This window comes from Lytechinus variegatus, chromosome 18 (assembly GCF_018143015.1).
Source record: "Lytechinus variegatus isolate NC3 chromosome 18, Lvar_3.0, whole genome shotgun sequence".
Taxonomy (NCBI): Eukaryota; Metazoa; Echinodermata; class Echinoidea; order Temnopleuroida; family Toxopneustidae; genus Lytechinus; species Lytechinus variegatus.
Window position 1 is genome coordinate 4169533 of NC_054757.1, and position 26327 is coordinate 4195859.

The 26327-nt window shown below is 36.9% G+C and overlaps 1 protein-coding gene across 34 annotated transcripts in view; it reads left to right on the forward strand.

Moving 5' to 3' along the window:
* Nucleotides 1–15838: 15838 nt before the first annotated feature.
* The window catches only part of LOC121431651 (phosphoinositide 3-kinase adapter protein 1-like), a 127610-nt gene continuing 117121 nt past the window's right edge, over nucleotides 15839–26327 (forward strand). For 11 of the 34 annotated variants that reach the window (XM_041629259.1, XM_041629267.1, XM_041629262.1 and 8 more), the window contains exons 1-2: nucleotides 15841–16451; nucleotides 25065–25113. In XM_041629259.1, coding sequence (XP_041485193.1) covers nucleotides 25095–25113 — 19 coding nt within the window. In that variant the 5' untranslated portion in view covers nucleotides 15841–16451; nucleotides 25065–25094. Of the gene's footprint in view, nucleotides 16452–25064; nucleotides 25114–26327 lie in introns of all 34 variants that reach the window. The other 23 variants (XM_041629266.1, XM_041629278.1, XM_041629273.1 and 20 more) reach the window with 6 other exon arrangements.

The window sequence follows — 26327 nt, forward strand, 5'->3', positions numbered from 1 at the left end:
ACTTATTGGAATCACAATAAAGGAAAGAAATTTACAAAGTCAATAGAAAACATAATAAAAATTAAGATAGGCCCAGGTCATGACGCATAACTGTCGATGCAGGGCAGTAGTATAAAACTTAATGTACAATTTCGATGTAACAGGTACATAACATTATAACATGTTTTTAAAAAATGAAATGTGAAATAATAAAAGTTGGGGTAAATATCAGAGAGAAAAAAAGAGAAAAAGAATTATTCATTCATGCTCTATGTTTACAAATATTAGGTTGGGGCCAATCTCCAAAGCGTAAGAAAATATCATGAATCATTTAATAATCCATTTAATCATAAATAAATGAAACATGTGTTACTGTTTAACAACTACTGAAAAGTTCATAAAGTAAATAGCGTTGTAAAGATTTGATGGGAAAAAAGAACACGGACTGTCAAGGATACTCCAGGCAGCCATACAGACCTACACGGCAGCTACATGGACCTACACGGCAGCCACACGGACCTACACGGCAACTACACGGACAATCCCGGATGGCTTTGCCAACCCGGCAGTCCACGGATGACGCCGGATTTTTTTGACAGTCAAAAATTGTCATGTTGGCCCCCCGGACGTTCAAGGATGCCCCTGGCGCCAACACGGATCTCTCCCCGGGCCACCCCGGATCAGATCCGGGATGGTCCGGGGTCTATATGTGACTGGGGCTTTAAAGAATGAGTTTGAATATAACGAAGTAATTGTCTTCTGCGGCTTATTTCGAAAGGGTGGGTGCTGTCGCGTTAGGGTGCGTCAACGCGAACGCGAAGATTCGTCCAAAGCCCCCCCGGTTTGGCCGAAAGGGTGCGTTGGGAGCGCCACGTCGCGTCGCGTTCACTGGAACGCGCCCTTTCGTCCAAAGCCCCCCCCCCCCCCCCCGGTTTGGACGAAAGGGTGTGTTTAATAATAATGAATAAATAAATACAAATATTTATAAGAAAGCTGAACAAACAAAAAGACGAGTGATATGTGAAATTTGCATAGGAACATAAATCATCATATGGCACAAACATTCTTTTTAAGGTAAAAAAAAAACAATGACGGCATGCTGCATGAGGATTTTTTCGGTGGAAATGTTTTATGGTATAATATTGATACATGTAAAAATTATGACTGATTTCAAGGTTCTTTCAAATAAATAAAAGTTACTTACCTTCAATTTTATATTTAGCAGGTGTGTATTTAATACAAAGGAAAACATTCGTATACCTGGAGATATTTGGTGTCCCCAAAATTATTAAACTTACGGCAGATGTGTCCTGGAAAGGCAAGGCCAAAATTGATGTCGGGTCAGCATTCACAACGTTTAACTCTTCAGACCCTACCTTACTATATTTTACACTTGAGACCCTGCCTCAGTATATTTTGTGCGATGTATCTGTTGTGCATGTGTGCGTGTTGTGTGTATAATAATAATAATAATAATATGTGCGTGTTGTTTCACGGTATAATAATAATAATACTTATGATAATAAAAATAATAACAATAATAATAATAATACTTATAATAATGATAATAATAATAATTTTCACGCCAAGTGGCTTATTGCAAGGGTGGGTATCTGATTTTATTATCATTATTATTATCATTATTATTATTATTCTTAGTTGAACTTTTCTTTCTTCTCCTCAAATTGTCAATGCTTTAAATGATTGAAAATCCACTATTTTACGTGCAAATTGGCAATGTTTGACAAAATACCTTATATTCAGCTTTCTTATAAATATTTGTATTTAATTATTCATTATTATTAAACACACCCTTTCGTCCAAACCGGGGGGCTTTGGACGAAAGGGCGCGTTCCAGTGAACGCGACGCGACGTGGCGCTCCCAACGCACCCTTTCGGCCAAACCGGGGGGGGGGGGGGGCTTTGGACGAATCTTCGCGTTCGCGTTGACGCACCCTAACGCGACAGCACCCACCCTTTCGACATAAGCCGTCTTCTGCACATTTTTTTCCCCATTAATTTAGGCACACAAGGTAGAATCGTAGTTAAATTCAAACTTATCACCTTTTTTGTCAATAGGAACAATTTTTGCTAGTTTCCATTTCTCAGGTATGTACAACACCATCACATAAAGATTTATTTATCAAGAAAGTCAAAGTTCAATTAAAACTGAAATTGATTCTTTGATTATATTCACTGAAATACGATCTAGACCAACAGACTTTGTATTCTTCAAATTATGAACCTCTTTCAACACATCGCTTTCAGAGACAGGCGATGATTGAAAGGTTCCAAGCAGAGTGGAAGCTACATGATCATGGTGTACATTTGTTGACTCTTCAGCAATTTCTAATATAGCTATACCATTAGCCACTTCATCTCACATTACTTTGGGAAAATTTTCATTAGACGAGTTGTCATTTCTGCCCATAACGGATTTTATATTTCCCAAGAGTCATTTCTATTTGTTAAATTTGATAATTTGTCACAATAATATAGGTTTTCCCGTCCAATTTCGTCAAAATTTCAACCGATTTAATGATGCAACAATTCAATTTGCAACTTATTTGAATGACCTATATAAGGTCAACATTTATGTGGCCAAATACCTTATTCAATTCAATTTTATTGGCATACGATTTCATGGTTTTCTCATTTAAGCATGTATAAAGAACGATCAAATTAAAACAGCTGAAGAAGTGTTTGCAAATACGCACCGGTACCCTCCTTGCGAACGTTTAGGAATTCAAAATCATAAAAATGCAATCACTTATGGGATATGCACAGTGTTTTTCGTTGGTGTTTTTTTTTACTTCTTTTGAATAACAATGGAAATGTGATTTGTTTTCAAATTGGATGTTTACCATTTTACTGAAATTTATCATCCATCTGACAAACCATAATCGGACCAAAAACTCCTTTTTGTTCTACATTCACAACTACAATCTGTGACCAATACCATGTGTCATCCACCCACTCACCAATAACCGTTTACAACATATCCTATCAGAAGTGTTGCATGAATTACGTATTTATCAAACATAATGGAATAAAATGAATCTTACTAGAAAGATCAGAAAAATAGAAAGATAAGATATAGTTTGAAAAAAAAAATACTGTATAAGGTAAACTAAAAAATTAACACAGAAACATCTGAATTTGGACGTTTCAAGTGCAAATATGTGTGCCGATAATTGAAATTAAAATGGTATTTAAGGCGAAACTGTACTGTTTTGTGAAATTAAGCAAAACTTCAAAATGTCATAACTTTCTTATTTTATGTACATCCAATTTTCTTCAAATTTTTAGTGTTATGCTTGTTGGATTTTTTTCTCTTTTTATTCAAGTTAACTTTTTTGTCAACTTTTTGTTGGGGTGGACTTTGAAAACCGGAATGATTCTGGCAATGTTTTATTTATTTGGAACTATGCCTGTAGTCAGAGATGAACTGAATATTGCACTAAAGAAATATGAATGATATTCTTCAGTACCTTTAAACGTACATAATCAAATAATAATAATAGTGATGTCTTATTGGGCGCACACACCGTCCAGAGACGCTCATGGCGCTAGCGCAGCAACAGTTCCTTTGGATACAAAATTTCATACACGTACATTACAAACAGGTACTTAGATAAATAGAAGTCTTAAATCACTACAAGTACCATCCTGCATCACCGCCACTGAACTTCCCAGCTAAATCCTGGTGGGGCCTGGTGCCCTTGTGTTTGCTGCACCGTTCACCGACAATTTAAGGGGCAAGCCCTGTCAGCTCAGTACACTCACAGGAGCTCTAGCAAATAGGAGCACCATGCAGACCCCATAGGAAGCCAGTTAGACCAGAGTGTGATGCCAGAGCAAGGAGATCTCCTTGGTCAGAGAGTGTACTTTAAATGCATACAAAACAAAATTATTTCTTAAAATGTGTACATAATTATGCAGTGTATATAGATTTAGATGTAAAGGTATTAAAGGTTAAACAAATAGGTCTTAAGGTGTAGTTTAAATGTGTCATGCACTTTAATGGAGCGAAGTGACTGAGGAAGTTGATCCCACAACTTGGCCGCAGCATGTGAAAAGGACCTATGTCGGGTACAAGGAATCAGAAGCAAATTGTCACTTCTAGATCTTAAAGTACGAGTTGGATTGTAGGGATGTAGCATATCTTTATGGCGACATCCCATGAATGGCTCGATGGACAAGTAACATGAGCTTAAAATGAACTCTTCTGTTAACAGGCAACCATGCAGTAAAGAGAACGTAAAATTGGCGTGATTGAAGACATTCTAGGTGTGTAGGTAAAAAGTCTTGCACTGGAATTTTGAAGAGACTGTAATCTGTCTAGTTGGTGTTTGGGCAGTCCGAAGAAAACAGAATTACAAAAATCTAAACGTGATGAAAAGGTCATGTTGCTATAACACCTAGGTTACGTACATTTGGGACTGGGTGAATGACATGCAGAACCAACTGATTGTGGTTTGATTTCATTAAGGAGTTCTTGGAGCCCAAAATCATGAATTCCGTTTTATTTTCATTGATCTTCAGACTGTTTGAATTCATCCATTGCCTCATATCTTGAATACATTCTTCAATATTTTTCAGTGCTTCGGCTATCACTTCTAATTTAGAAGGAACAGAAACAAAAAGCTGAATGTCATTAGCGTAGCAATGGTAGTTAATATTATACTTCTTAATTACCATACTGGTGGTAGTTAATGTGGAAAACAATAGTGGACCACCAACAGAGCCTTGTGGTACACCGTAAGAGAGGCGACACTTGTCAGATTTAGAGTTATTTACAAAGACATACTGTGTTCTATTTTCTATGTACGACGTGAACCACTGTAACGCAGTGCCTGATACCCCGAGAGACTAAAGTCTCTTCACAAGTATCGAGTGATCAATAGTGTCAAAGGCACTGGACATGTCAAGTAACACCAGGAGTGCTATGTCACCTTTGTCCATTTCACAAAGGACATTATCTACAAGGTTGGTTAAGAGAGTTTCAACACTGTGATATGAACGGTATGCAGATTGAAGATTATCGATCTGGCTCCGTAAAACAAAGGTTTTCGATGAATCGCAAATATGAAAGAACCGCACTGATTGGTCCCTGGTAAGTATTTTAAACCAAATGCGCATGTAACATTGATATTGATTGGTCAGTTCATTTAGCGATTGATCGCTAATCTTTGTGTTACGGAGCCCAGATTGTTTTTAATGAGATAAGTACGAAGACGTGAAAAAGCTACTCGTTCTGCCAATTTAGACAAATATGACAAATTTTATATCGGTCTATAGTTGTTTAAAATGTCACTGTTAAGGTAAGATTTCTTCGAAGTGGGACGAACTGAAGCAATCTTCAAAGAGTCTGGCACTATTCCAGAAACAAGATTTGTGTTTATGATGTTCACAAGCTTTGTCATTTTTTAGCTTATACTATGTCAACTATCGGTGTACCTGTGTATTATCATTATCCATTGTATATTTTTAGTGTACTTAATTGTTACTATTGGTGTACTTAGTATAATTATCATTATTTATTGTATATATTTAGTGTACATTTTAAATCGGTGGCCCCTTTTTATCAGCTCTGCTTTCTCCGGGGTCACCAAACCATCAATCTATTTTAATATTTAGTATTTATATAATTATCTATATCGGTATGTATTTGTGCGATTGTTTGTACCTAATGATGGTTAAATAAATGAATTGAAATTAATTGAATTGAATTGAAAATTATTTCTTTTGGTGTTATAGGATTGAAAAGGCTGTATGTGAAATAAAATTGACATTGCCTGATACTTCATTGCATTGTTGTTATACAGGGACCATCATTTAAGTTATTAGTTAATTTTGGACCAAATATTGATTAAAGGGGAAGTTCACCCTGAAAAAAATTTGTTGTAAAAATAGCAGAAAAAATAGTAAAAAATATTGGTGAAGGTTTGAGGAAAATCCGTTAAAGAGTAAGAAAGTTATTAGAGTTCAAAATTTTGGATTTGTGACGTCATAAACGAGCAGCTGCCCCATGTGTTATGTAATATAAATGCATGAATTTTCAAATTTTGTATGTTTCCTGATGACTTAATTTTGTTTTCTATTCATGATCGGGTGTGAAATGATTTGTCTATTGATATACAAAAGGTACAGTGAAAACCATTTTCAATTTTCTGAGAAAATGACAATTCATTGATTTTTTTACCATTCGCTATGTAGGAATACTGCTCGCATATGACGTCACAAATCAAATAATTGAAATTCTAATAACTTTTTAATTATTTGATGAATTTTTCTCAAACTTTCGGCAATATTTTTAATTATTTTTTCTGCTATTTTTACAATAAACTTTTTGTCAGGGTGAACTTCCCCTTTAAAGATGAACATATTTCAGTCTTGTCATAAAAGTTAACCCAAACAATCGAGCTCGCGCTTCGCGCTCGCATTGTATATTGAGTGAGATCCATGCATGTCCTCTCCACAATTTTCGTTAATGTTGGACAGTGCTTCAAAATTTCTTTTCGGGTCTGTAGGCCTATATCGAAAATTTCAGCTCGCGCTTCGCGCTCGCATGGCAATTTATATTCAGGCCACATGAAATACCTTATCTTGTTTCTATAAGAATTGAAATTTAGTTAGGAATAACCCCTAAAAAAGAGAAGAAAAATATCAGATTTTGGCGGCCGCGACGGGCAAAATGTGAATAAAAATATTTTTTCCTCCCCGGCCCCCCGGTCCTATTCATGAAAGCTGGATCAGCCACTGGGTATGGCGAATGAAAAGGTGACTGAGGATAATAAGGAACTCTTCCATGACTCACGTCGGTTGATACCGATATTTGTCGGTAATTAGGTCCTCCACCCCCCCCCCCCCCCTGTAAAAGGCCTCGCGGTGCCCCTGGATGGTATATGTACATTTACAGTACATACCTAAATAATCATACATTGCCTGTGATGACGATTTTTGGACACCATCCTGTCTTCTAATTACTGAAAATTTGCTCGCTCGCTTCGCTCTCTCATATTGATAGTACCTGTAATTTATTACTTTATATCATAACAAAACCATTGCAATTTACAGCAATAAGAAATCGTTATAGGCCTTTAACTGAAAGATGTATAGTATATATTTTGTACACGGTTACATAATTATCCCCGTATACATAGCCCTTGGTGGGGATGCCCCCAAAATTTTGAATTTTCATGTCAATATATTTCTATCACCCCCCCCCCCCCCCCCCCCTCACTGCTCGGACCGGATTTGCACCAGTGGTTGAAACGAGACGAAGGAGAGAGCTGGCGAAACCCGGGCGAATGCGAGTTCATCAGTCTTAGTCGCTCAGTTTTTTCAATACACGCCAAATCAGACACGGGGCCTCGTCTAAAGGCTATAATTTGTATAGTTCTAGTCCTTATTCACATTTTTTTTCTCTTTGGAATCTTTTTTTATAATGTCGTGTCAACTTGGACCAAAAATTGCCTACCCAGAGCCTGTATGGTATCTGTAAGATATAACAAAAAGCAAAGTGCTATAGTAATGCGCTAATGAAATTCAAATAGCATACCCCCACCCACCTCGAATGTTTCTTCACAAAATAAGAATGCTGTTAATTCTCCAGTTGTTAGTCATGGGGAATAATAGGGTTTTTTGTCTCACCTGCGAAGCAAAGTGAGACTATAGGCGCCGCTTTTCCGACGGCGGCGGCGGCGGCGGCGTCAACATCAAATCTTAACCTGAGGTTAAGTTTTTGAAATGACGTCATAACTTAGAAAGTATATGGACCTAGTTAATAAGACTTGGCCATAAGGTTAATCAAGTATTACTGAACATCCTATTAAAGTTTCATGTCACATGACCAAGGTCAAAGGTCATTTAGGGTCAATGAACTTAGACCATGTTGGAGGAATCAACATCGAAATCTTAACCTGAGGTTAAGTTTTTGAAATGTCATCATAACTTAGAAAATATATGGACCTAGTTCATGAAATTTGGACATAATGTTAATCAAGTATCACTGAACATCCTGCATGAGTTTCACGTCACATGACAAAGGTCAAAGGTCATTTAGGGTCAATGAACTTTGGCCGAATTGGGGATATCTGTTGAATTCCCATCATAACTTTGAAAGTTTATGGATCTGATTCATGAAACTTGGACATAATAGTAATCAAGCATCACTGAACATTCTGTGCAAGTTTCAGGTCTCATGATTAAGGTCAAAGGTCATTTAGGGTCAATGAACTTTGGCCGAATCGGGGGTATCTGTTGAATTACCATCATAACTTTGAAAGTTTATTGGTCTAGTTCGTTAAACTTGGACATTAGAGTAATCAAGTATCACTGAACATCCTGTGCTCGTTTCAGGTCACATACCAAGGTCAAAGGTCAATGAACTTTGACCGAATTGGGTGTATCTGTTGAATTACCATCCTAACTTTGAAAGTTTATGGATCTGATTCATGAAACTTGTACATAAGAGTAATCAAGTATCACTGAACATCCTGTTCGAGTTTCAGGTCACATGATCAAAGTCAAAGGTCATGTAAGGTCAATGAACTTTGGCCATGTTGGGGTTTTTTGTTGAATAACCATCATATCTCTGTAAGTTTATTGGTCTAGTTCATAAAAAGTGGACATAAGAGTAACCATGTATCACTGAACATCTTGTGCGAGTTAGAGTAGTATTCAAAGTCAGCACTGCTGCTATATTGAACCGCGTGATGCAGGTGAGACGGCCAGAGGCATTCCACTTGTTTAATTTTTTATATAAAACTTGTGATAACCTTATGCAATAGAAACCTCATTTGTTATCGATAACAAGTTCTACGAAATTGGACCTATAGATCTTTTGATCAAAATAATCGTGTCCAAGAATTTCGTGGGTTCGAATCCAGGCATTGCCTTTGAAAAATAAAATTCTCGCATGAAAATGGGAAGTTAGCGGTTTAATATCGGTAAGTAAGAATAAACCATAGAGATAATTACTAGTTTATATCTCAAGGGTGTAAACATCAATAGCGCCCGCTATCCGACAAAGGCGAAGATTGTGACAAGGGGGAAAGTTCATGGCGGAGTTTGATTTATTTGACAATATTTATTGATTCAAACGTTATGAGAATTCTTATGCTATGGTCAAAAGTACTTGTACGAACGCCGAACGAACGATTTTTATACGTAGCAATAAATATACAGCGTTCGTAAGGGTATTTGTGGCCATTTTATTGGATTTACCAAAATACTAGACAGTGGTTCATTCAGGGGGTTCATTTAGAAACTTGCAAACTTAAAGCTTAGTATAGCTTCCTAATGTTACATTCGATTTGATTATCATTAGCGTTGATTTCGTTTGGTAATTTATTACAATCAGTTTTTGTCTCACCTGCATAGCAGAGTGAGATTAAAGGCGCCGCTTTTCCGACGGCGGCGCGCCGCCGCGGCGGCGGCGTCAACATCAAATCTTAACATGAGGTTAAGTTTTTGAAATGTCATCATAACTTAGAATAGAAAATATATGGACCTAGTTCATGAAACTTGGACATATAATCAAGTATCACTGAACATCCTGCATGAGTTTTATGTCACATGACCAAGGTCAAAGTTCATTTAGGGTCAATGAACTTTGGCCGAATTGCATTGGGGGTATCTGTTGAATTCCCATCATAACTTTGAAAGTTTATGGATCTGATTCATGAAAGTTGGACATAATAGTAATCAAGCATCACTGAACATTTTGTGCAAGTTTCAGCTCTCATGATTAAGGTCAAAGGTCATTTAGCGTCAATGAACTTTGGCCAAATTGGGGGTATCTGTTGAATTACCATTATAACTTTGAAAGTTTATTGGTCTAGTTCGTTAAACTTGGACATTAGAGTAATCAAGTATCACTGAACATCCTGCGCGCATTTCAGGTCACATGACCAAGGTCAAAGGTCAATGAACTTTGGCCATGTTGAGGTTTTTTGTTGAATAACCATCATATCTCTGTAAGTTTATTGGTCTAGTTCATAAAAAGTGGACATAAGAGTAACCATGTATCACTGAACATCTTGTGCGAGTTAGAGTAGTTTTCAAATTCAGCACTGCTGCTATATTGAACCGCGTGATGCAGGTGAGACGGCCAGAGGCATTCCACTTGTCTGTTGGTGTGGACTGGTCTTGACACTTGACACTTGTGGAAGCGCCGTGGTGTAGCGGTTCTGACTCTCGCCTTGTAATCAGAGGGTAGTGTGTTCGAATCCCACCATGGCCTAGCGCTCTTTGGCAAGGCGTCAATCCACACTTTGCCACTCTCACCCAGGTGCTAATTGGGTACCGGTAAGGACACAACCGTCATTGTGGTTGGTTCCGGGGTTGGTTTAGCAAGTTTGCGCCTAACAGGCTGCTTGGAATGCTATGAATCCAGTGCCGACCTGGTAATAATAATTGTAAAGCGCTTTGAACAGTCGTAGATTGATAAAGCGCTATATAAATGCCAATTATTATTATTTTATTACTTGAAACGGCATAATGAACCCCGTAATGACCGCATGCTATCTATGCACCTGAACACGCCCATATCTTCGACGGGGACGAATTAATCATTGGTCACAAGATGACGCTCTTACAAAAGAAGTTGGGCGCCGCCTGCCTCTGGCAGTCTCGCCTGCATTCCGCGATTTAAAGGGGAATCCAACCCAAATAAAAACTTGTTTTTATAAGAAAAAGAAAAATCAGACAAGTTGATAGGTGAAGGTTTGAACAATATTGGACAAACAACAAGAAAGTTATGAATTTTTAAAAGTTGTAAATATTGGTGATCACTTTACCCATGGAGACTTCAAATTGGCCGCATATGTGATGTCATAGTGATGTAAGGCAAGGACTACTCTTCCATGGACTCCAATACATATTATGGCTAAAATGTCATTTTTCCCAAAAGTTTTATTTCAAATTATATTTTTCTTTCATGAGGACATAAAACAATATACTACCTGGGTTATATTTAGATTACTGCCCCGGGGGAATGGGTACTTAGGAGAAAACCACAAATCCCTGATAATAAAGTACATGGCCTATGGGAAAGTTGTCCTTGCCCCTTGTCATAATTTAATTACCCAGTTGCCAATTTGGAATCTACATAGTATTACTGATTTCAATTTTAAACCAGCTATAACTTTCTTACTGCTTGGCCGATTTCTTTAAAACTTTCACCATTCTGTTTAATTTATTTTTCTCCTTCCCAACACAACTGTTTAAGGCCAAGGCTGGATTCCTCTTTAATCACGGAAATTAAAGGAAGTGGATTCCATACAGTTCTGCTTTTTAAAGGTCAAGTCCACCTCAGAAAAATGTTGATTTGAATCGATAGAGGAAAATCAGACAAGCACAATGCTCAAAATTTCATCAAAATCGGATGTAAAATAAGAAAGTTATGACATTTCAAAGTTTCGCTTATTTTTAACAAAATAGTTATATGAACGAGCCAGTTGCATCCAAATGAGAGAATCGATGATGTCACTCACTCACTATTTCTTTTGTTTTTTATTGTTTGAATTATACAATATTTCAATTTTTACGAATTTGATGATTAGGACCTCCTTGCCTGAAGTACAAAATTTTAAAATAATGGAATTCCACGTGTTCAGGGAGGAATGAAACAGCATTTCACATGACAATGACAAGAAAATCAAAATATTTCATATTTCACATAATAAAATACAAAAGAAATAGTGAGTGAGTGATGTCCTCAGTTCCCTCATTTGCATACCGACCGAGATGTGCATAGAACTGTTTTTTTAAATGAAGCGAAACTTTAAAATCTCATAACTTTCTTATTTTACATCCAATTTTGATGAAATTTTCAGTGTTATGCTTGTTGAATTTTCTCTTTTTATTCAAATCAAGTTTTTGTTGGGGTGGACTTGTCCTTTAAAATGACTGAAACTCGCACGGGATGTTCAGTGGTACTTGACTACTCAGTCTTAGGTCCAAGTTTTATGAACTATATTTATAAATTTTTAAAGTTATTATCACAAAAATCTTAAAATGTTTCACTTGGCAGAGAAAAATATATTACAACCGTGGCCGGGGGGGGGGGGCACCTACATTGACGAGTGGATACCATGCGCGAAAAAAAAACACATAAAACGGATGTCTTTTTCAAGATAGGGCACGTTACGTACATAACGTGATAAGGGTGTCGAAAACACAAAAATAATGAAAAAAGGGCATCTATTTCGCGAGGAAAGCTACGTGTTTAGGGTCAAATTTGCGGAGATGATAAAACGAAATTAAAATGTTTTATAAAGTATGTCCTTTTTGCCCCAACACTACGTGTTTAGAGTCCGATTTGCGCGAGGTGTGGAAGGTGGGGCCGTACTAAACCAAATGGTGTGTATAGGTAAAACTGCGGCGACGACTGACGGACCCGTGACATAACAATACTTGTTTAGGGGTTCATTTCAGGGGATACTTGTCAAGAGTATCGTTTTGTTTTGAATACTTGTCAAGGGTAGGGTTTCAGACGCCAATACTTGTTAAGGGCGCATTTTCAGAATATGGAAAATACGTGTTTAGGGTGCTTTTCGAGACCCAATGGTCGCGCATGGTATATCCACTCTAATGCTAAACAAACTGTCAGTTGCTCTAAATACGCAAAATTTCGAAGGAGGAGGAAGAAGGAGGAGAAGGAGAAGAAGAAGAAGAAGTAGGAAGAAGATGAAGAAGGAAGAATAGGAATAAAGATTAAGAAAGGTCAATATTTTACGTAAAATCTCAGCTTGCGCTCTGCGCTGGCATTATTGATCTATAGTCCTTACAAAGTACCTTGACTTGGAGAAATAGAGCTTATTACAATAAAAAAAATTTGACGGACTACCCACCCACCCCCCACCCCATGGCATACAGATGTGGGGCTTGAGGGCAGGCGCGTAGCCAGGGGGCGTTCGCCCCCCAAAAAAGTAAAAAAAAAAAAGGAAAATGGAGAATAGGAAAAAGCGAAAGGAGAAAATGGAAGAAGGGTATAGCAAGCAATTTTGGGCAAAGTATCTGGTCAAAGGGGGAGCATTGAATTCGTGCCGTGCTATATGCAAACATAGGTACGATGAAACTTTATCAATTAACTTAATTTATATCGCTGCACATTCATCTCCTGTCCTGTTTTGCGCCATTGATTTGAAATTTTGAATATCATTGAAGTTCCTTAATCATACAAAAGGAAGCGCTTAATATTATGAGCGAAATTGTACATTTTTTTTTCTTCCAAAATAATTAGTCACAGAAAGTTTCCGTTCTTCGCGCGCATGGGAAAGGAAAAGGCCCTCTTCAAGCTTGCATCATCCCTTTCACATTTTGAGCTACATTTTTCTTCGTATTATTTACGAAATATCAAATTTAGAGCAGGTTAAAGTCTCAGAGAAATTTCTAAAATTCATAGCTAGTTCAACGCCATTCAGCAGGAAGAGATATTTCCTCCCTGCATATACCCGCATCTACTCTGTTTTGCGAGTTAAAGAAGTCTGATGTGGATAAAGTTTTTACAATGAAATCTGATGTGACCAAGGTAGGCATTTTACACCACTTCTCTTCTCATTTTTTTTATAAAACATCTTAGCTTTCGCACTTCGCGCGGTAAGAGGAATTATTTTGAATTTTGAATTCCTCAATTCTTTCCCATTTTGGGGGCGCTCATTTTTTCTTTTGAAAACAGGTTTTGTTTTTAATCACAGAAAGTCAAATGAATTCGAGTTGATAAGGGTATTAGAGACTCAAGAGATGTCTTATTTTTATTCAAATTTGATGAGATATCAAAAACTTCGCGCTCTGCTCGGGAGGGGGGAAACTCCCCCTGCACCCTCCCCCTATAGGGAGCGCGCTCTGTAAGTGTTGGCATGCTTCGCGTGCACTTACCACCCCCTCCAAAGTTAAATCCTGGCTACGCGGTTGCTTGGGGGCCATGGACCCCCCCCCGAACTGTTTCACGACCAAGAAAGAAAGAGAAAAGAAAAGAAAAAAATAAAAACGGTGAATATGAGAGACAAACCTATCCTAAAATAACTATTTCAAAATCTATTTTAAAACATTGATTTTGCATTACAAAATATGCTGTTACGCGCTTTGAGCCATTCTGGGAAAAGCGATCTATAAGAATTGGCTATTATTATCATTATTAAAGTCGAAATTTATGCTCTTTCGCTTCGCTCACTCGCAGTTTTTTTAAATTGATTTTGCCTTTTGCGCCATATGTGGGAATGGGAACATTAAATTCTCACCTCTCGTAATAATGCATACATTCGTTTATTACTGAACTTAAAGATGAAATAACATCATTACATTTTGACAATCGTCATGATGAATTTTTCAGCGTTTTGTTCGTTGAATATCACTATTCATTAAGATATCTTTCAGTCTCGACCCCCCCCCCTCCTCCATCGATCGTTTACCCCTTAAAACTTCTGTCCTAATCCCTACCCCTCTCCATTTTTTAGTTTTTCGAGCAGCCGATCGGGGGAAAGCATGAAAAACGTTCTTGGCCCATTGGACAACCATGCTGGATCCAACCCTCTTTTTTGCAAAAAAAAACCTCCGTGCGTTGCTATGTCATGAATTAAAGGGATGGTCCGGGCTGAAAATATTTATTTCTTAATACATAGAGTAGAATTCACTGAGGATGCCGAAAATTTCATCAAAATCGGATAACAAATAATAAAGTTATTGAATTTTAAAGTTTGGCAATATTTTGTGAAAACAGTCGTCATGAATACTCATTTGGTGGGCTGATGATGTCACATCCCCACTTTCCATTTTCTTATGTTATTACATAAAATCATATTTTTTCATCATTTCATAGTGTGTGAATAATATCTCCCTTATAATGAAATAATTTGCAGCAATAAATATCTAATGCACTAAATCAGTTGTCAATCCAATTTTTCTAGTTCTTGGAGGAAAAAGTTTGAATATCAAACCTAATTTCATATAATAAAATACAAAAGTACAAGTGGGGGTGTGACATCATCAGCCCACCTAATGAATATTCATGACGACTGTTTTCACAAAATATTGCTTAACTTTAAAATTCAATAACTTTGTTATTTGTTATCCGATTTTGATGAAATTTTCAGCATTTTGCTCGGTGAATTCTACTCTAGTTATTAAGCTAAATACTTTCAGCCCGGACCATCCCTTTTAGTAGGCATTGGCGGCGGAAGCCCAAAATTTTAGGAGGGGACAACCAAAAAAATTTTGACAAGCAAAAAAATAAGCCCCCAACCTAAACATTTTAGGGGGGACGTAGGAAAATAAATTGACAAGCAAAAAAAAAAAAAAAAAAAAAAAAAAGGTCATCAGCAACAAAATTAGGAGGGGGGGGGGACACGTCCCCCCGCTTTCGCCGCCTATGTTAGTAGGCATATAGGTCTACTTAAACCCGAGTCTAGCCTTACCATAAAAATACACTGTTCTCTACTGCTCTACATTGCCAATAGACAGCAGGTGACAAATAACAATTTCAATAATTTAGATTCACATTTAACTTTTCATTTTACCATTACTTCGGCAAATTTCTTCTGTCAGGCCAAAGCTCATAAGCCGCTCATAAAGAACCATAAAGAACCGGCATACATACCGACTACGTATTTTATGTATCTTACGTCATTGACCGAGACGTACATGATGCTCTTTTACATTAACATGTAATTTTGTTACTCTATTCCTTTCGACAAAGTAGAGCCTTTACATTTAATCGCTCTTTTGTACTTTCTGGATTAAAGCGGCAATCTTCTTTATTTACAAAGCCGCATGAGGGGAAATCCCTTTTTGAATGAATGGCGCAACTTCTGATCGGTCGTTGGCGGAAACGTACACAAGTTGTTCTAAAGAATCATTTGTTCCGGCCTTTGTAATTCCCTCAAATTTTATTTTAATGTTCCTATTTGGTGATGTTTAGATAGAAGTGATCTTTAAGAATCAATATGACTAAAAAATTTGCATAAATTATGTTTTTCCGTATCGATTTGACCCCAATATATGACCTCGAGCTGAACCAGGAAGCTCGCAGTCAAAATTTGAGCCGTGACTCAAAACATGATTTCTGTGTTGCACTCATACACACGTCAATTCAATGTGTGTATTCTAATTCCAGTGTATGCACTGTACTAGTTAATGCCACTTCAGTGAAGCTAGTTCCGATGACTTTTAGGAAGTTAATCTCTTTCTATCTGTTTCCAGCAATCGAGGAATTTCAACGCCATTTTGTATGTTTTCTTGAGCTTGAAAATGCTATGAAGTGACGAACTGTTGTATTTCTGTCCAAGAAAATGGAGGATAGCTCCCATAATGGAATTTTACTTGTGAAGTTACAAAAACTGAAACACCGGAATATCATTGATCCAGCTGCGAGTGCGAGTCAGAATTCTTCATAAAGTTTCATTCGGGAAGCAGGAGCGAGCAAGGCCTACTGACTGTTTACCGTGCATTATATAGTACAATTAAAAGTGAGTTAACTTGTGTATGAAAATACACAAGACAGCTATGCTGTAGTGTTAATATTCGTAAAAACTAGGGCTATTTCTAACTTAGCATGGAAGATGGGCCCTCTCAGGCTCTGCTCTGTCATGACATGTCTATTATTGTGTTAGAATAGACCCTACTCCCTTGGCATGCTAGGCCTACTAATAAAATCAACAACTGAAAAAAAGAAGTTGAGCCTTGTGGGGGAAAATGGTTGGGCCTTGGCCTGGGCTGGAGCCTCGTCGTCACTCGTGTAAATATTTTAAAATTCCAAATTAAATAAAGTTACATCTTGCTAGTTGCTCTTGCTTTATTTATCAAGTCTGTTTGCCTAATTAATATAAAGGCTTTGACCTCTAATGAAATAAATCCAACACTAACAAATCATTTTAATTTATTAGATTCTAGACTTCTTTTGATAATTGATTAGAAAACAATAGAGAAACATGTACTACATACTACTCGTACTAGGTCTGTATAGATTTATCCGTTGTCACAAATTTGGTATTAGGCCTATCTGAAAGCTGCTAGCTGAGTGTAATGTTTATCATGTACATTTTAGTTAAAGGGAAATTTCACACTGACAAAAAGTTTGTTGTAAAAATAGCATAAGTAATAATAAAATAATTTGTCATGGTTTTAGGAAGATTCATCACAAAAATAATAAAATTTTTAGAATGTTAATAGGTTGATTTATGATTTTATATACGAGCAGATTACCCATTTATCGTGTGAATCAAATCGATGTCATTTTGTCAAACAAAAGAGAAAAAATATTGTATCTTTCAACAGATAATTATTTCACACCTGAAATTTATTTTTTTTTGTCAGGAACCATATAAAGGTACATGTATGAGGCATCTGCTCGTATGACGTCATAAATAAATATAAAAAACTTCAAAGTTCTAGTAGTTTTCTTTATCTTTGATGGATTTCCCTCAAACCCTCACCAATGCTCTTTATTATTATTTTTTTTGGGGGGGGGGTATTTCTACAACTAATACAACAAACTTTTCTTCAGGGTGAACTTCCCCTTTAAAACAAAAAAGGTGTGACTACATACGTGTACAGTCACTAGATTGGATAGTTTTATTGTTTTGATCAACTTTGGTGTATATACAGTACAAGGCCTACATATGTAGGATTAGACTAGACCTTTAATTTTTGTGTCATTTGCGATTATAATATAGGTATTTTGGGTGGAGAAGTGTAGTTTTTAGTTATTGGGTGTTTTAAATTAACATAAATTTGCATGATGTCATTGGTAAAATGAATCATCCCTTTGAGACCTGAAAGGGGATTTCATGAGCAATAAATATGGTAAAGTACATGTAGGCCTACATCACTGTAGGCTATATATAGAGAGAAAAGAAAATGGACTGTTTAGAATAAAACATTGGGGCTTTTGAAACACTGAAAAGATGCATTATAGGTAATTCATTCTGCTGAACCATGAACTTTGTTGGGGTACTCCCTAGGGAGTGGAGAAAGTTCATAGTATATATACAGAGACAGAAAAGAAAATGGATGTTAAGAATAAAACATTGGGGCTTTCGAAATGTCACTGAAAAAGTGTGTTAAAATTCGAAAGTGATTAATTCTGCTGTACCACAAATATTGTTGGGCTACTCCCCAGGGAGTGGAGAAAGTTCATAGTACACTATTTATGCATTGTGGGAAGGCACCCCATGATCAGATGATAGGGGCAGTATGTAAATATGTGCTCTTTAAAGAGCACATATTTACATACTGCCCCTAAGGACAAGTCCACCCCAACAAAAACTTGATTTGAAGAGAAAAATTCAACACGCACAACACTGAAAATTTCATCAAAATCAGATGTAAAATAAGAAAGTTATGGCATTTTAAAGTTTCGCTTATTTTCAGCAAAATAGTTATATGAACGAGCCAGTTACATCCAAATGAGAGAGTTGATGACATCACTCACTATTTTTTTGGTATTTTATTATATGAAATATGAAATATTTTTATTTTCTCGTCATTGTCATGTAAAATGAAGTTTCATTCCTCCCTAAACACATGGAATTCCATTATTTTAACATTTTGTGCTTCAGGCAAGGAGGTCCTAATTGTCAAATTCGTAAAAATTGAAATATTGTATAATTCAAACAATAAAAAACAAAAGAAATAGTGAGTGAGAATCATTGACTCTCTCATTTGGATGTAACTGGCTCGTTCATATAACTATTTTGTTGAAAATAAGCAAAACTTTGAAATGTCATAACTTTCTTATTTTCATCCGATTTTGATGAAATTTTCAGCATTGTGCTTGTCTGATTTTGTCTCACCTGCGAAGCAGAGTGAGACTATAGGCGCCGCTTTTCCGACGGCGGCGTCAACATCAAATCTTAACCTGAGGTTAAGTTTTTGAAATGACGTCATAACTTAGAAAGTATATGGACCTAGTTAATAAAACTTGGCCATAAGGTTAATCAAGTATTACTGAACATCCTATTAGAGTTTCATGTCACATGACCAAGGTCAAAGGTCATTTAGGGTCAATGAACTTTGGCCGAATTGGGGATATCTGTTGAATTCCCATCATAACTTTGAAAGTTTATGGATCTGATTCATGAAACTTGGACATAATAGTAATCAAGCATCACTGAACATTTTGTGCAAGTTTCAGGTCTCATGATTAAGGTCAAAGGTCATTTAGGGTCAATGAACTTTGGCCGAATCGGGGGTATCTGTTGAATTACCATCATAACTTTGAAAGTTTATTGGTCTAGTTCATTAAACTTGGACATTAGAGTAATCAAGTATCACTGAACATCCTGTGCGCGTTTCAGGTCACATGACCAAGGTCAAAGGTCAATGAACTTTGGCCGAATTGGGTGTATCTGTTGAATTACCATCATAAATTTGAAAGTTTATGGATCTGATTCATGAAACTTGTACATACAGAGTAATGAAGTATCACCGAACATCCTGTTCGAGTTTCAGGTCACATGATCAAGGTCAAAGGTCATGTACATGTAAGGTCAATGAACTTTGGCCATGTTGGGGTTTTTTGTTGAATAACCATCATATCTCTGTAAGTTTATTGGTCTAGTTCATAAAAAGTGGACATAAGAGTAACCATGTATCACTGAACATCTTGTGCGAGTTAGAGTAGTATTCAAAGTCAGCACTGCTGCTATATTGAACCACGTGATGCAGGTGAGACGGCCAGAGGCATTCCACTTGTTTCTCTATTGATTCAAATCAACATTTTTCTGAGGTGGACTTGACCTTTAATAAAGATGTTGTTCTGTTAAAGGAAACCAAAACCCAAGAAGAGAAGCAATCTTTCTGGAAAGAGTAAAATGAGAGGAACAATTTAAAAAAAGTTTCATCAAAATCGGTTATGAAATAAGCAAGTTATGGATTAAAAAGTCTTGTTGTATTTACTATGTGGATCCTCAAATTGGCAAACGTGCTTCAAAATGGCTGATTTTGTGGACAACTCTCCATTTTTTTGTACACATATTTTCAGATTTTCCCCTTTACATATTTTACATTATCTCCTCCTGACCTTGACATATGTGGTGTGGATTATATTTTCCCATGCCATATGTTGTGCTCAGAAGGAGGCAAGATGCAATTTGAAAGATAATGAGGAAAATCTGAAAATTTGTATACAAAACAAATGGAGAGTTGTCCACAAAATCAGCCATTTTGAAGGACGTTTGCCAATTTGAGGATGCCCATAGAAAGTACAACAAGAGTTTTCAAACTCCCATAACTTGCTTATTTCATAACCGATTTTGATGAAACTTTTTTAAAAAATTGTTCCTCTCATTTTACTCTTTCCAGGAAGATTGCTTCTCTTCTTGGGTCTTGGTTTCCTTTAACAGAACATCATCTTTATTAAAGAGCACAGATTTACATACTGCCCCTATCATCTGATCATGGGGTGCCTTCCCACAATGCATATACAGTATACTATGAACTTTCTCCACTCCCTGGGGAGTACCCAACAATATTCGTGGTTCAGCAGAATTAATCACTTTCAAATTTTAACACACTTTTTTTTTTTTGGAAGTGGAATATAAAAGGTGATTGATTGCAAGGGTTGTTGCATTTTGATTCTTGATCATTTCTAGCCAAAGTTGTTGGCTACAAAATCCAAACCACAAGCGCGACTGGTGGTCATTTCACCTTAATGTTTACAGTAATTGAAACTTGGTTAAAGCAATTAATAACTTGAATGTGTTGGACTGTGGTTGAGCAAAGTGCAGTCAGAGAATTGACGGTGAGAAATTCCCTGGTTTTAGTACATACATTGTACCTGTAAGTTGTAATGTAGATGTACATGTTGTAGGCCCTAGAAGAATGGTGATTAAATGTACAGTAGGTGGTTTCAAACCGCCTCGATCACAAGAATCCTCCTTACATTACGGGAACTGTTTTCGGCTAAAAAATACCCATTAATTATTCCTGCATTCACACCGCCCCGAAACATACCCTTCGGGATAAGTTCCTGAAGTTACGAGCATGCGCATAGTATGGTCTGATAAGCAGGCAAGGCGCGAGATTCAAAATCACTAGCCCAGCAGCCACCCACAGCTCCCGCGCCCAACGACACGCTGGGCTTAAAGTTCCCGTAATTTGCTTTCACATCGCCAAAATACCTGCGACCTTGGAAAAATCCCCGCGAATGTTCTCGTAATTTCGCCAAGTACCTACTATTTAGCGGGTATTTTCTTTCGGGGAGATTACGCATAGTTTGCTTTCACATTACCAAAATACCTGGTATTTTCTGATCGGGGTAAATTTCCTGATCAGAGAATACCTGGAACTGACGAACTTCGAGGCGGTCTGAAACCACCTATAACATGTATTATGCCAATATTTTGTGTATTCAGAGTTTGTAAAACTGATCCAGATTACAGTATTGACACCGCAACAACTAGTGAGTGACTTTTCAGGACCATAATTTTTTAATGTTTGGTGTCATACTCGTGTGAAAAATGACCTAACGCCAACACCAAAAGGTCATCACTGAACTTGAAATTACCCAAAATAAAGTGTTGAATTTCTGCCATGACCTAACACCAATACCAAAAGGTCAACACTGAACTTGAAATTACCCATAATAAAGTGTTGAATTTCTGCCATGACCTAACACCAATACCAAAAGGTCAACACTGAACTTGAAATTACCCAAAATAAAGTGTTCAATTTCTGCCATGACCTAACACCAATACCAAAAGGTCAACACTGAACTTGAAATTACCCAAAATAAAGTGTTGAATTTCTGCCATGACCTAACACCAATACCAAAAGGTCAACACTGAACTTGAAATTACCCAAAATAAAGTGTTGAATTTCTGCCATGACCTAACACCAATACCAAAAGGTCAACACTGAACTTGAAATTACCCAAAATAAAGTGTTGAATTTCTGCCATGACCTAACACCAATACCAAAAGGTCAACACTGAACTTGAAATTACCCCAAAGAAAGTGTTCAATTTCTGCCATCATGAAGTCAGGTGATGATGAAATACTACATTAGTGAAGTTTGTTTCTCTTGGGCTGCCAAACTATGTACCGTAAGGGCACTAGTATTCAACCCGGCATAATTCAAAGATTTTGACATATTTCCAAAAATATTTAGAAATATGGAAACTTTCTTAATTTCATACCTTTGTTATTTCCAGGGTAATCTGTTGTCGGTATTTTCTTTATCAATCTGTCGACTGTATGCGCGTAGGATCGAATTATGCGCCGATGGCCTTTTGCACTGAATTGCACTAGTATTCAACCTAGTGAGGATAGATAGCAAATCTCAAAAGGGTTTATATTGCTAAATTAGATTTAGATCTATGTAAGTATCTGGCTTTGATTAATTCCCTGTTTGGTCTCATCTCAAATGGTCTAGTCCATAGTCGGATGGGACAAGGGCAGATTGAGAGACAGGACCATCTTTCGTCGCTAGGTTGAATACTAGTGCAGACGGGTTGAATACTAGTGCAAAAAACCGTCGCCATATAATTCGATCGCCCGCGCACACAGTCGACTGGTTGAAGAAAAAAATAACGGAAAAAGAATAACCAGCATTTGCTCTTAGAAATAAGACGGGTCTGAAATTCAGGTAAATTCTATGTTTCTATATATTTGAGGAAACTCTCCAAATGGGTTGAATACTAGTGCCCTTATGGTAGTGTTGTTGCCTATGTACATTCAACGTTCAGCATGAAGGAGTGCATTATTGGGGTGGATCACCATAAAATATACATATTTTTTCCCTTTTTTAGTTTTAATCACAATTTTTTATGATTAAAATAAAAAGGCCCTGTGTAGTCAAGGAGATATCACCTGTGATAGAGGTGATATTTCCTTGGTGTGATATACGTGTAGGCAATAGTGCAAAGGAGGGGTCCGGGGGGGGGGGGGAGGGGGCAGTCATTTACATTGCTGTACACATGCATGGCCAAAAAAAAAATCAAAGGGGTGTTTTTCCAGTTTTTTTTTTTTTCAAAAAAGGGTAGTTTTGAAAGACTGGTCAATTGTCAATCGCAGGGTCAAATGTACCATGATGCTTTTTTTTCCAAAGCTTTTTTTTTTTAAGACTAGCCAAATGTATTTAGGGTATTTTTTTCCCCGGGGTCATGTCCTGGCGACAACTTGTTTAGGGGCCAAAATGTGTAAATAAAGCCTGCGAAAAACTTGTTTAGGGGGATATTTTGCACACAGAGAAAAACCCATTTAGGGGGTGTTTGGAAATAATTTGGCCACACGTGTGTTTGACCCGAGAAAGTAGAGGTCAACTTCTCGCACATGTCTCTGCTCTCGAGAAATCAATCTTTTGCATCCAATATTCAGTCTATTATACCTCATTTTGTTTTCTCTTCAGTTTTATTTAGTTTGTCAGTTTATCGAAAATGGTGTTCGAAGTGAATTTCAGCGTAATCCAATTTGATATTGACATTGTCAACTCAACAACTGAGATCATTGTCTGTCCAGTTAGTTAATTTTCGAGAACTTGCAGTTAAGGCCATGACCCCCCCCAAAAAAAAAAAACTAGTGGACGATGCGATAACCAACACAGAAATGCATGCGTAGCACATAATAGCGCATGCCTTGAGTTTGGCAAGAGTCAAGCAGGAAGAAGCCTGACACACTGACTTCATAGAATCACGATTCTTGCGTTAATATGACCTTTTACTTTTGTGATTCTACAGAAACGTCTTTCCAAATGCCCCTTTTTCTGTGTTTCATGTTTGTGATTCGAAAGACGTTTATTTTCATTTTTGACTTAATGCAATCGGGATTCTGCAGAATCATGATTCTCGGGTGAAAAAGTGGCGCATAAACGCAACCCCTAAGAGCAAGAAGAACCTGTATCGAACCTAGAAGCAGAACTGATCGCTACAGGAACGGCCTAGTCCCCTTCTTTACATAGTTCATAGTTCATTTATTTCTTCCTTTCACAAAAACATTCATACATGTACATGGTAGTTACATAACAAATGATAATAAAATAAATAGCAAGATTAAAAAATGGATTGTCAGCGTATAAACATACTTTGAGGTTGTTAACATAAATCATACCCAGTAGGATTACGGAGACAAAAGTAACACAAAATTTCACATTTCTGAAAGAAAGAGGAGACCTTAAAAAAGCTAGGCTTGTCAAGACAAGGTCCCCAGTTAGGATACGATAAGTGTATTTTTATTTTACATACTTAAGTAAGACTACACATCTAAATCTACGTAATGGAAAGAAAGGGAAAGAAGGAAATACAAAGAGAAATTAGCAAAAGAAGAAAAGAGTGAGGATATATATGAATTTATATACAGAATGAAAAGACATAGGGAACAATAAGAGAGGAATTATGAAATGAGGAAAAAAAAGGTGTATACAGGGAAGGCAAAGAGAGGGAATTACATGGGGCCAATAGGGGAGGTGTATAAAGCAGTTTATAAGATAAACACTAAAAGAGGAGAGGAAAAAGAGGTGTACAACAAAAACAAACGAAGGATTATAATAAGTCTTTTGGACTCTCATGGACTGTGAAGAATTATCTTTCGACATCTTTGTTTATTTTATTTGTTGCTTCTCTTGAACTGTAACTTGTTTATATAAGTATTCTTATAATTGTTAATTTCTGCAGAAATTATTTGAAATTTCATCTCTGAAAAGTTACTGGCTCATAATGACATAATCGATGTTACATTTACCTTTCCTTGTGTGCAGATCATCTATCTATCTAATCTAAATCTAAGTCACTGTCAGGGACTTAAGCTGCATTTTCAGACCACATTCCTTGTGTGAAGTGTGTACACAGCAAACTGAGAGATGGGGGGGGGGGGTGCTAGATTTTTTATACTGTTCTAGATTTTGAACTATAAACTCTTTTAAAGTTAAGGTCTACCTGTACCCTGACAATAAGTTTATTTTTAGAAGAAAAAAAATCTAACATGCTATGCATAACGCTGACAACTTTAATGAAATTGAGCCTAAATATAATATGATTATAATATCATACAATGATCAATTATCAAAATAAGCCCTTTTTAGACTCTAAATTAATGTATTTTAACACTATTTAAATCCATCTTTATCATCTTTGCTTGAATTTACAGCTGCAGCTGTAGAGAGAACAGTACATAAACATGGCGGGTCCAGGCACAGGTAAGACTATAAGTACTCCTTTCATTCATTCCCTCAACTAGTCTAGGGTCCCGTAGCACAAAATATAGCAATTAATCAATGCCTGATTTTCAAGAACACAATTAAAGAGAAATGCCAGTAGTTGCAGTAAACACTGATTTCATGAGAAAGTCTGTAAAACCAGGCTTAATCGTCAGTATATCATTGAGGATCTAGATCTGGTACAATTCCATAAACTGAACTTTGTGTGAAATCTTGAAACCTACACTGAAAAATGATCACACTGAAGATCACCAACACAGATACATGTAGGCCACGTGGGGCAGTGTATTAATATTGCTGGAATAAAGACCCGACCGAAGTGACCGAATCCGCACTTATTTTTCTTATTTCTCAGCAATTACACAATTCCAGAATCCTTTGGCACATATTTTTTATTCATACAAACAGACACTTGGGTGGTCATTATATTAGATTCTGTAAAAAGTCATTTTGAGATCATTACCAAAACTGGAATTTATCTTTAATTGTATAATGTAGTCAATGCAATCATTCATTAAAAAGGAGTTCTACAATGATCTGTAACAGATGTAGATACTTGATGTTGTAAAAAAAAAAGGTGATCAGTCCAGAACGATTGAATTTTGTTTGTCTCTGGAAAAATTTGAGAAGCTAAAAAAAAAAAGGAAGGCATCATTCAATTTTCAAATTTTAGTGGGAGCCTGCATCTTCTGCCGGTAAACTGCCAATTCGTCTAATGCCAACTTGTCTATTCTTCAGGCGCATCGTGGTCTAGTGGTTCTGACTCTCGCCTTTCAAACAGAGGGTCGTGGGTTTGAATCCTAACCATGGCACGTTTTCCTTCAGCAAGAAATTTATCTGCACTGTGCTGCACTCGACCCAGGTGAGGTGAATGGGTACCTGGCAGGATTAATTCCTTGCATGCACTGAGCGCCGATGATGGTAGCTCGAGCTAAAGCGGGGTAATAACAGCAGCGCTTTGTATCGTCAGGCAAAAAGCGCTTACAGCTATTATTATTATCTACCTTCATTTAGTCTAATGCCATTCCATCCATCAATAATCAATAATCACTTCGTCAAATCACCAATTCGTCTTGTAACCAGTTGGTGTAATACCCATTTCCTTTTCGTTCATTTCACCGAATAGTCCAATTAGACCAAATGCTATATGGCCTCATGGGCTATTGGACGAACTGGTCATGAGACGAAGTGGC